The 12,656-nt window shown below is 39.0% G+C and overlaps 1 protein-coding gene across 1 annotated transcript in view; it reads left to right on the top strand.

The window, feature by feature from the left end:
* Nucleotides 1-12,656, top strand: part of Birc6 (baculoviral IAP repeat-containing 6) — a 193,433-nt gene that overhangs the window by 39,185 nt on the left and 141,592 nt on the right. The window contains 3 exon segments of the mRNA NM_001170596.3: nt 3,105-3,216; nt 3,984-4,066; nt 7,377-7,760. Of these exon segments, the coding sequence (NP_001164067.1) occupies nt 3,105-3,216; nt 3,984-4,066; nt 7,377-7,760 (579 nt within the window).

The following is a 12,656-nucleotide window of genomic DNA, read 5'->3' as shown; positions in this document are numbered from 1 at the left end:
TAGCAGTTTAGCCTTTACGTTACTCATCTGCCTTAGTTGTGTTAAATGATTTTATTACAGACACAGTTTCTCTTAATTGCATTAAGTTGTAAGGATTTTCATATGCTAGAGTAATGTTGTCTGTGTCTTTTGGTCAAATTAACAGTATGCCATATGAATCATATACATAAAATAAATAAATCTTAAAAGAAAAGAAGGGGGCTGGAGAGATAGCTCAGAGGTTAAGAGCACTGACTGCTCTTCCAGAGTCCTGAGTTCAATTCCCAGCAACCACATGGTGGCTCACAACCATCTGTAAAGAGATCTGATGCCCTCTTCTGGTATGTCTAAAGACAGCTACAGTGTACTCATATTAATAAAATAAATAAATCTTAAAAAAAAAAAGAAAAAAGAAAAGGACAAACTAAGTTGAGCACAGGCATTTGCTGTTCGCTGGTTCCTGACTATACATGTAATATGACCAATTTGTTGTACTCCTGCCAAAGCCTTGGCCCCATCAGCTGTAGCCTCAAATTATAAATTAGAATAAGCCCTTCCTTCGTCAAGTTGCTTCTTGTCACAAGTACTAAACAAAAAGAAATCCTATCTCATGATCTCATCCCCTAAAACACGCTTATCACTGTATACGATAGAACCTTCAGAGACCACTGTAACTGCAGAACAGCTCTGCAGGGTCATTATGATCTCAAGGTCTGCACTGTGCTCAGACAACACCTGCTCTAGTCACAAGCTTCTTTATCTCTGCTCCCTTCCAAACACATTCCAAGAATATTTTTATGATAGCCATAACACTTAGCACCTGATATTCAGATTTCATGTTAATTTTGTTTCCTGTTAATTTGTTAATTTGACCAACATTAACATATGAATTACAACATTAGCATATGAAAATCCTCACCACTTAATGCAATTAATAGAAATTGTGTCTGTAATAAAATCATGTAACACAACTAAGGCAGATGAGTATCGTGAAGGGTAAACTGCTACATGAGTATATGAGTAAACTGGGCTGTCTTCAGACACACCAGAAGAGGGCATCAGATCCCATTACAGATGGTTGTGAGCCACCATGTGGTTGCTGGGAACTGAACTCCGGTCCTGTGGAAGAGCAGTCGGGGCTCTTAGCTGCTGAGCCCAGTCTTTCCTTTTCATTCTCTCTTGAACCTCAGGCTCCCAAATTAAGGGTTAATTTTACATGCCTGAGGGTCATTTAGGTGATTCTAAATCCAGTCTTATGTTCCTTCTGTGTATGTGAAAATATCCTCAAATACTAATTTGATGTACTTTCCAAGTTATTATTTCCTTAATAAATGAATCTACTAAAACTTGGGTGGACATAGTGAGTTGAGGCTAGCCTGGGCTACATGAAACATTGTCTCAACCTTCCCTCCAGCAAAGATATAACCTATACATGGAACTTTTCTAGCCCTCAAAATTTATATTTTTTGAAAAAAGGAGGTGTCTATTTATACTTCAAGGATCTGTGTCCTGGGCTAACAGAATTGCTACTAGGTACGCTTAGCTGAGAGCGGAGCCCAGGGTCCTGTGCATTGTTGAGGATTGGATCTAAGGGCATAATGTATGCCAAGCAACTGCTTCAAGTTCTAATATTGACATGCTCTTAAAAGTCAGAATGTGGGGGGCTGGAGAGATGGCTCAGCGGTTAAGAGCACCCTACTGCTCTTCCAGAGGTCATGAGTTCAAATCCCAGCAACCACATGGTGGCTCACAACCATCTGTAAAGAGATCTGATGCCCTCTTCTGGTGTGTCTGAAGACAGCTACAGTGTACTTATATATAATAAATGAATAAATCTTTTTAAAAAAAAAAAGTCAGAATGTGGGCTGGAGAGATGGCTCAGCGGTTAAGAGCACTGACTGCTCTTCCAGAGGTCCTGAGTTCAATTCCCAGCAACCACATGGTGGCTCACAACCATCTGTAATGGGATCTGATGCCCTCTTCTGGTGTGTCTGAAGAGAGCAACAGTATACTTATATATAATAAATAAGTAAATCTTAAAAAAAAAAGATTGGTTGGACTGTTTAAATAAAATCAGAATACAATTAATTACGAGTTACCTATAGCAGTATTGTTGGAATATTACAAGATTGTTGAATGAATTAGTTTTGGAGAGCTGTGTAGGAATGTATTTTCCTGGTCTGTTTGTGTGTGTGTGTGTGTGTGTGTGTGTGTGTGTATGTGTGTGTGTGTGTGTGTGTGATTTTTCTCTGTTATTCTCTGTTCAGTTACTGTGTATACAGATGTAAGGACAAGAGGAAGCGTTGCTCATAGTATGTTCTTATCTGAAGTCTTTTGGACTTTAGTTTGTTATTGTCCTTAAAAACGTCACTGATACCCTGAGTTGTAGTTTGACATGGCTTTGAAGGAAAGCATTTTACTCTGATCATGTGAAGATTTCCTTGTTTTACCTTCCAGATTGTCTTGTTAGGCTGTCTTCCAGCTCATGCTATTTTGCCTCAGGCTCCTGAGTGCTGTGGTTAGAGCTGCTGTACAGTTTTCAGAATACACTGACCTTAGCCGTGCACACCTTTACTCCCAGGAGGGAGCGGGGGCTGTGAGATTTAAGCCAGCTTATTCTACATAGCGAGTTCCAGGACAGTCGGGCTGCACGGTTGAAACACCGTCTCAACCAAACCTAAGCTAAAGTAAACTAAGGGAAACTATAAACTAAAGTTTGCTAGAGCTGCAGAGCCCCTGAGGAAGATTTTCCTAGAGAAAGAACAACCATTCCCCCTCGATTTCTAGTTTAAAACAAACAAACAAACAAACAAACCAGGAAAAAAGAAAGAGAAAAGAAATAAAAAGCAGTACGCAAATGTTTCAACAGTATATCAGACACGCCCACTTAGCCAGTTTGTGGCCAGTCTCTTCCTTTCCTGCCCCGTGATCATTAGGTAATGGACCCTGCCTGTGGAATTAATTTGATTTCTGGAGTCACTAGTCAGATTTTCTGTTTCTTTACAGTTGGAGAACTTACAAAACAATCATTTTTAGTTGAAAGTAACTATTTGAACATAATCATTCCCATTTTTAGTAGATATTTCAGCTTGGGTCCTCCAATTTCATAGTTTCTCTACTTTTAGGGCATTGATGTATAGTGAAGCTAACAGAAGGGAGACTTTCACTTCATGGCCTCACGTTGGCTATAGGTGGGCACAGCCGGATCCCATGGCTCAAGCTGGATTTTATCACCAGGTAAAAACTATCATTAATGCGACCTAGCTACGTACTTGTTCGTATGCATGCTTGTGAGTTTCATGTGCTCCAGACTTTATTATATAGGTGCTAGTCCTGTGTCCTGCATTGTGAATGTAAGGGACATAGAATTATTGGGTTATTTAATACTTAATCTTTCACATTAAGACATTTGCTCTTTTTGCTATGAAATTGATATGTTCTTTAAATGTAATTTTTGAGAAATTTATTTAAATATGTGTTATTTTCACATATTTAACCTTGTATAATCTGGTAGTTGATTTCTGAGATAATGTGGTAAGAGTCATTCTGCAAGGCAGAAAGTACTGATGTACCTGAAACACTAGCACTTGGGCCTGGGGTGGTCCACGAGTTGCAGCCCAGCCAGAAACATGCAGTGAGACACCGCATCTATTTATTACGTGTTCCTTTGTATTGGTTTATATATTTACTTTCTATTCAGGGCCTCACTGTGTTGCTGTGGCTTGCCTGAAAATTTATTGAACACTTATTTGCATATGAATGGAATAATACCATACATTTTCCCCCCCTTGGAATATTATACTTAGAATTGGGAACTTTTTTTGAAAAGAGTTTTTCTTGAAAAGCCATTTTAATGATTGAATCTTCTTTTTTCTCTTTTCTTCCCTTCCCCCTCTCCTCTCCGTACCTGCCTACTTCCTTTCCCCTCCTTTCTCTCTTTTCTCCTTTTCCTTTTCTCCCTCTTTCCTCTCTCCTTTCTCCTTTATTTTAACCTAATTTTGCAGCCTGCTTCCTCTGGAGATGACAGAGCCATGTGTTTTACTTGCAGTGTATGCCTTGTTTGTTGGGAACCCACGGATGAGCCTTGGTGAGTCTGGAGTTTTCTAGGCATAGTAGGCTAAGTTGGTACCATAGTACTTCTAAATTTTGATTCTGATGTAATCTTTCCTCTTTGGTATGTGTTATTGTCACTGTCTTAAGAGAATGAGGGAGTTCTTTCTATATTCTGCCATAAGGTTTTCCCAAAGTCTGCATACGGAAAGTGCTAAAAGGTAGGCTCTTCTCAGAGCAGAGGCTCTGTGGTCCCAGCCACAGCACTGCTAGAGCAGTGTGGTTCTGGCCACTGAAGCAGAGAGTGCAGGCATGGAAGTGTTCACGGTGCACAGTTTCAATTTCAAGTAACCTTTTACAGGGCATCTTCAGCCTGTGAATTATAGTATTCAACCTTTTATTAGTTGATTAACATAAGATATGTAATAATACCCAAGCTCTACTACTATGAGGTCCTTTTTTCAAGTTTATCAAGTGTGCATGTCCAGGAAGGAGTAGAAGCAGGTTTTAGTTTTCAGATGTCACATAGTTTGTACTAAAACTGGATTGAAGTTTCATGTTTATTAGTTGACATGAATGCAGTGAGCAAACCAAAACCAAAAAAAAAAAAAAATCATTTAATCTACACTCGAAAAATTGCACAATATTATAGAATGTACTATCTATTGTACTAATGTACTAAAATGTACCACCCTATAAGGATACCCTCAAAGGCCAGAAAAGAACATAGGATCGATCCCTGGAGGTGGTTTGAGCTGCTTGCTGTGAATGCGGGGAAAACACTGATTTTCTGTGAGAGCAGCTAGCCAGTATTAACTACTATTAGCTAAATTTCTCACCCCAGTGCACACACTTCTAAGTACTTGCTACAGGGTCTGATGTAGCCTGGGCTTGTCTGGAATTCACTATGCAGCTGAAGTTTTTTTTTTTTTTTTTTAATTTAGGAACTCACTGTGTAGCTCTGGCTGACCTTGAATTCACTGTATAGACCAAGCTGGCTTGGAATTTAAAAAGATCCTCCTGCCTTCTCTGCTTCTCTACCTCTCTAGTACTGACTTGTGTGCCACCATGTCCTTCCTGGCATCAAATCCTTGATACTCCTACCACTGTATTCTGGGTTCAGAGGAACATGCTACCACACCATTTCTTTTCTCTTTTAAAGATGGAATCAAGGCTTAAAATGAGCCTAGGTTGCACATCCACTCACTGTGTAACCCAGGCTGGCCTCCAATTTATGTCAGCTATTTTTCCTTAGCTTCCTTAGTTCTGGGATTGTGAGTATAAATCACAACGGACAGCTTTGACAGCACCTGTATTCTTAACTTTTTTTGTGTCAGAATTTCAGTTTGGGCAGGTAAGTACCCATCTTTTCTTGACATGCTGAGGGTTTGGGCATTTACCAGAATATTCAAGAATTTGAGAGTCTGATATTCTGAATATAGAGTATACTGCTCTGTCTTCGTGAATAGAAGCTGGGTTGCTGAGCCTGGGTGCTTTCCAAATCTTTTAATTAAAAGGGAAAAGGGGCAGTTTAAGGGGAAAAGAGGGCCTTGCTTTTTTGCTTGTGGGAATTGAAAGAGTTATTTAGTAGGGAGATTTACTTCTTCAAGAAATAAAAATGGATATTCTTGCTGGGTATGGTAACCCACACCTTTAATCCCAGCACTTTGGAGGCAGAGGCAGGTGACTCTCTTGTGAGTTCAAGGTCAGCCTGGTCAACAAAGTGAGTCTAGTCCAGCTAAGGTTTGTTACACAGAGAAACCTGTCTCAAAAACAAGCCAGCCAGCCAACCAGCTAGCCAGCAAACAAAATGGGTATCCTCTATCGTCCGTCATTGCTGTATTTACCTCTCTACTCTAAGGAGCTAAATCTTTTTCTATGCTTGGCTATGTGACAAGATTGGGCATCACAGTGAAAAACTGGAAAGATTTTAAATGCTCACCAAGAGTGCAGTGGCTTCTGAGATGCAGAGGCAGGTGGATCTCTTCGTGTGTTTGATGCCATTCAAAGCTACATATTGTACTATGTTTTTCTTTAAAAAGAAAATTGCTATAGCCAAAAGAATGTGACAAATTCATGACAGATGAAGAGTGGAGAATTAGAAGAACTTTATATATACTTTAAATTTTATTCATTTATTTTATGTATATGAGTACACTATAGCTCTTTTCAGACACTCCAGAAGAGGGCATCAGATCCCATTACAAATGGTTGTGAGCCACCATGTGGGTGCTGGAAATTGAATTCAGGACCTGTGGAAGAGCAGCCAGTGCTCTTAACCACTGAGCCATCTCTCCAGCCCCAAGTTTATATTCTTTAGTGGTTTATATTTTTTACTGTTGTAAACATTCTGTATGTTCTTGTTTTACAAAAACTGTTACAGAGTGGCTCAGTGCTACCGATGATTTAAAATGAAGTAATAAAAATAATAATAAAAAATAATAAAAGTCATTTTTCCCCACAAACTACTAAAAATATTTTAGAACTATACTAGTTAAGATCCTATGAATTTTATTTGAAGGTGATAAAAGATTGTTAGGATTAGGTATAACTAAAGTTGGCTTTTAGTTTTATTTTGCACCGTCACATGTGGCTTCAAATATCTAATCAAAAAATTAAAACTCAGTTAAGGGAAGATAGAATGGGGAAAAATATTCTAGAACTTAGCTGGGAGAGAATGTTGCTCAAATATGTGTTTGATGGTAACATGCAGAAGGATTTATGAATGATATCTGTGCATTATATATTACCAAGGATGTCATGATAGTCAACTGCAAGTGGTGTTTCAAAAGAAATATGTCTCTTCTGAAAAACAGCATGCTTTATGAGTAAAATTTTCTTTTTCTTTGCCATTAGTAAGGAAATTCTTTGGTAGCAGGATCCTGTCTTTAAGTATTACTTTGAAATTATAAGAAGGAAAATATACAATGAAACCAACAACAGAAAACGGAAAGGAGATATAAAAGAGTTAGGAAATCGGGCGAATGGTTTATCATGATTTGCATTATAGTACTGATTCTACAGTGTATTCAATTAAAGTGAGTGCCTCTGCTAACAATCAATGCCTATAATATGGACAGTGCAAACACTGTGAATGGTCGAAAGAGATTGAGTAATCACGTAAAGCTAAGTTTAGTTGAGGGGTTGCAATACAGCTGAGTAGTGAAGTACTTGTTCAACATACTCAAAGCCATGGATTCCATTCCAGGACTTAGACATGCCATTCCCACCCTCCCCATCCCCTGTACAAAAATGTAAGAGTAAGACTTTAAATGTGTGTATAAAACAGGCATTGTTCTAGCTTCTGCTTTGCTCTTCAGTAACCTTCCCCTTTTCACCCTGTAAAGGTCTGAACACGAGAGACACTCTCCCAACTGCCCCTTTGTGAAGGGCGAGCACACCCAGAATGTGCCCTTGTCAGTCACACTGGCAACCAGTCCTGCGCAGCTCCCTTCTGCAGATGGAGCTGACAGAATATCTTGCTTTGGGTCTGGGAGCTGTCCACAGTTTCTAGCTGCTGCTACCAAACGTGGGAAGATCTGCATATGGGACGTCTCCAAACTCATGAAGGTGCACTTGAAGTTTGAGATTAATGCCTACGACCCAGTAATTGTGCAACAGTTGATCCTATCAGGAGATCCAAGTTCAGGAGTTGATTCAAGGAGACCTACTTTGGCATGGCTGGAAGATTCTTCTAGTTGCTCAGATATACCAAAACTGGAAGGAGACAGGTATGAGGGCTTTTTCTTTTTTTTTTTAAAAGTAGTATTTCTAGTGGTACATGTTTCATTTTTCCAAATTGCGTTTTCTTTACTCAGTTAATGACATAGCAAAAAAATCAAGTTAGAGAGTAGAAAATAGATGTTTACCTGGAAGTCTAAAGGTTGTATGAAATTCAGAAACTTTCATTCAGATTACCACAGATTATTTTGTAGTAAAATTAAGGCTTCTTTTTAATTCTGTACTAGATCCAGCACTGTAGTGCCACATGGTATCTGTTGGATATTCTCATCTCAGTCACCAAAGTGTCTCACCTGCTTAGTTCCATCCCACATCATACTGCCAATGGCTAGATGGCTACTCCCTGAGCTGGCAGCAATCTACCCATCTAGTTCCCAAGGCAGGTTGGCACCATGTCAGAATATACATCCCAATTCCATGGTGGCCCAGTGTCCAGCCACCACACATTCTCTTGAACTCAATTAAATCGCCACATGAAAGAACACACAGCACCATAACCTCTCATCCAGTTGCTAAGATATAATTACCCACCTAAAAAGATACAGCTTGCTCTTCTAGACATACAGAATCCTATATACATCCATCCCTTAAGAGTTTTCATAACAGGGGTTGGGGATTTAGCTCAGTGGTAGAGCACTTGCCTAGCAAGTGCAAGGCCCTCAGTTCGGTCCCCAGCTCTGAAAAAAAAGAAAAAAAAAAAGAGTTTTCATAACAAATTGTAAATGTGCAGAGAGGAATCTTAACATCTGCCTCGATGTTCTCTCAGCTCCTTCTCTTCTCCTCTCACTCCAGTCTCTTCCTCCTCTAAAACTTTTCTCCAACCCATCCTTCCTTCTTGTCCAGTGACAGGCTTCATTCTGTCTTGCACCTGCCTAATGACATAATGACATCATCCTACAATACTAGTTGGATCTGATAGTTGAAACAGTAGGACTTTTATGAGTTCAATGACAGTCTGGAACATAAAGTAAGGATTTTGTCTCAAAAGATCAAAAAATAGAACACACAAAAGGAAATGCCACAGAGTGTTAAATCACTTTTTCTCTGTATTATATTTTCCTTTGTTATATAACTAAGATAGACAGTAATTGGTAAAAATACTGACAAGTGTCTAAGGATAAATATAGGATAATGAGAAAAAAATGCCAAACAGGTAGCAAACACTAGCAGTCAGATTGGACAGGCTAAAATAACATTTGTCAAATTATTTATTACAAAGTTCTGAAGCTGTTCTGTAAAATCCATTTCTGTGCAATACTGTGTCAAACTATATAAACTATGTAAGTCTTGAAAAAGTAAATTGTAGTCTTTAGAAAGCCATTGCCACATTAAAAACTAACATCTAGGCATCGTAACTCACTGTTCGAGTGTATGTATGTAGAGGTTCTTGGTTCTGTCTTCAGTATCTAAACAAAGGCATAACAAAAATAAAACAAGAAAAGAAAGTTAAAATATTGGCATTAAAACAGTGGGTTAGATTTGTAATTTTATCTTTTACCTCTTAGTTCCACAGAATAAGAATGAGTCTGATATGTCTTCCATTACTCCTCAAGTTCTGGCAGTGAATGTCACTGAGTAGCAAATGACTTTAGATGAAGCAAGATGATCGAATTATGGAATAATGTAGTAGTAGTAGTGGTGGTGGTGGTGGTGGTGGTGGTGGTGGTGGTGGTGGTGGTGGTGGTGGTGGTGGTGAGGCATGTCTGGTTGGTTTTTGTTTTGTTATGCAGTATGTACCTGCACTGGCTTTGAGATTGCGGCTGTCTCTCTCTACAACTCAGAACTGCAGGATGCAACCTGCATAGAGCTTGAGGCACTCGCTCCCCTTAGCTTCACGGATAGAGTCTTGGCTCTTGTGGCTGTATCTGATCTATAGGAGTTGGGAGTGCAGAGCCCAGGAAACCCTCTTGTTTCCAAAGAATGCCCACTTGTGACTTTGAATTGGGCCAATTTCAGATGGCTCAGTTTTATTCACATTGACAGAATTGAGGATTTAGCATAGTCCTTAGGGTGTGATGATTAATAACAGCTATCGCCATGACGGCCCTGCCATTGATAATGTGACTTGGCTGAGAGTATCTGCCTTTTACCTGCTGGATGTGTAGTTACTGATGCCGTTGCTGTTAACACTTCATCATGTCCCCCACCTTACTTCTTCTGTTGAGAGAAGATTTTGATATTCAGCCTTGGCTTGTCTGGTGCTTGTTATGTAGACCAGGCTGGCCTCAAATCCACAGAAATCCTCATGCTTCTTTTTCAGGTCTGCTGGGATTAAAGGGTGTGCTACTATATCCGGTCACATGTATTTTTATTTAAGTAATACATAATTCTATTAAATGAAAAATAAGAAATTTAGTTGATAATTCACAATATACAAATTGGGAAGTTTGTATAGTTCATCATGGTTATAGCTTGTGGAGATTGACTGGCAGATAAAAGAATTGTCCCTGAGATCTGGTACAGACTAAATGAAAACTTCACGGCTATTTTCTGTTACTATACATCTGTGTGAGAGTTTGAGGGGCAAGCAGTGTAGCTCTTTTCTGATATTAGCACATTTGCTGATAGCACTAGAACTAAGAATGCTTGATTGTTATGATTTTTATTAAAGGATTTACTGGATAATTGTGGAAGATAATGAAATTGGCTTGTCATTTTAAACATTGACTTTAATTAGAACTTTGTTTTGAATTTTGAATTTTTAGATTAAAAGTTGCATTAAAATAGGTTTCTAGGATGGCCACATTCCTCTTTGGGAAAATGTACCCTTTTTTTTTTTTTCTTGTTCTTTTTTTCGGAGCTGGGGACCGAACCCAGGACCTTGCGCTTCCTAGGTAAGCGCTCTACCACTGAGCTAAATCCCCAGCCCCGAAAATGTACCCTTTATTTACATATATGTATATAAATGTACCCTTCATACACACACACACACACACACACACACACACACACACACACACACACACACACACACACACAAGTTTATACTTGGTGTTGTTTCCAGCCGAAATAGATCTCAGTATTAGATAGTTAATGACAGATTTGTTGAATTAGTATACAGAAGTGAAATACATGGTAAGACGAAGCGGCCAAGTGGGACTCCAAGCTGAGGATATACTCAGTTGTAGAGTATTTGACCAGCAGGGACAAATAGTTCTGGTTTTACTTCCCAGACTCCTCCTCCCAAAAAGGTGGGAAGAGCCTGAGGGACAAAGAAACAGCCCAGCATTATGGTGAAAACACAAATCTAGAACTTGGAAGGTTAAAGCAGGAGAATGGCCAGCCTGGGTTACAGAGTTGATACCCTTTTTTTTTTTTTTTTAAAGCAAACGAAAACCCAGAACAAAATATAGCCTTGGTCCTCTATCCTTGATCCTTGACTTCGATTTCTTGTCCCTTCTGGCGGTAGTGGGACTCTTGTTGGATTACTAGTGAATAGAAATGATTCTGACTTTGTATGGTACAAGATACAATATGTTTAATCTTCAAATATCAAATGTGGGTTTCACTAGCTTTAAGAACAACAATTAATTTGAGATTAAAAGTTGGGTTTAAAGTTACTACAATATAACTTGTGTAGGAATTAGTTTTGACTATTTTTTATAAAATTTTGACATAATTCTCAATTTACTGAATGAGGATTTGACAGCATATTTAATTTAACTAAAGTAACATGTTTCCCTAGGTGCTATACTTGTCATATATATTTCTGTTTTTGAGACAGGCCCTCATATATCTATCCTAGATTGACTTTGAACTCGTGGTCTTACCTCTGCCCCCAAGTGCTGAGATAAGGCATTCACTACTCTGCCTGGCTCTGTGTATTTTGCTGAGTTGACAAAGATATTCTGAATTTTATTTTTGTGGATACTATGACATTGATAAATTAATGGCACTTTATTAGCTTTAAAACAAAGGTAGTATTAACCAAACTTTGTAACTTGACTATAATTTATCTTTTATGATTGTTACTTTTTAAAGGATTTTGTGTCCTCTAAAAGCTGAATAGTACAGGAGTAAATATGTTTATTGTAGAAAAGTTGGCAAGGGCAGGAATGAGAATGAACAAACACAGAGAACCTGTTGTAGCAGTAATTTGGCTAAACTGAATTGGCTCCTGGCGCTCGCTGTACTTGGCCTAGGAGCTCTCTGGATTCGTGAGTGAAAGATACACGAACACACACAGACACATAGACATACACATACACAGGCATATGGATACGCATGAACTTGTGCCAGTTAATTTTAGTATGCTTTGACCAGCTCAAAGGCTGGGCAGTTCTAATCCTCCACCTGGTTAGCATACGTTTGCCTCCAGTGCTCCTGGCTCAACACCTTCTAAATCTATGTTTTATCTTTGCTGCCCTATTTATTACCTTCTGGGCAGCCCCTCCCTAGGGCCGCTTTCTCTCCCCACCTTCATTTTGGATGAATTTTCTTCTGTAGCTCTAAATCTGATCTGTGCCCCCCCCCCCCCCCCCGCCGCATGGGGGGGTATCCATTCACTCTCTCCCAGTCCCTAGCCTGGGCAAATCTAAAGGTCCTGCCTCGGTGTACCTGCTCTATCTACTATTGACCCTTGGCTCTTTATTGACCGATCAAAAACCAATTGGGGGACAAGGACCTTCTGCATTAAATGCAGATTCCCAATTTTGGGGGCCAGATTAATTCAAAGCATTAGAACCAACCCCCAACAACCTGTAACCACTCTCTCCAGTTATGGAATGTGTATTTGTGTTCTTCATTTGTAAAGCATATGTTAGATCAATTTACATGCCTTATATTTTTTGTCATAAAATATTTTAGGATTATTATGTTTCTGTAGACCAGTGAGATCCGTAATGTCAAGACCTTTGAATTCTTTCTTTTATCTTTTATCTTTTATC

This window comes from Rattus norvegicus, chromosome 6 (assembly GCF_036323735.1).
Source record: "Rattus norvegicus strain BN/NHsdMcwi chromosome 6, GRCr8, whole genome shotgun sequence".
In the NCBI taxonomy this organism is placed as follows: domain Eukaryota; kingdom Metazoa; phylum Chordata; class Mammalia; order Rodentia; family Muridae; genus Rattus; species Rattus norvegicus.
The sequence above is the reverse complement of the archived record's forward strand: the minus strand, read 5'-3'. Positions and strand labels throughout refer to the sequence as shown.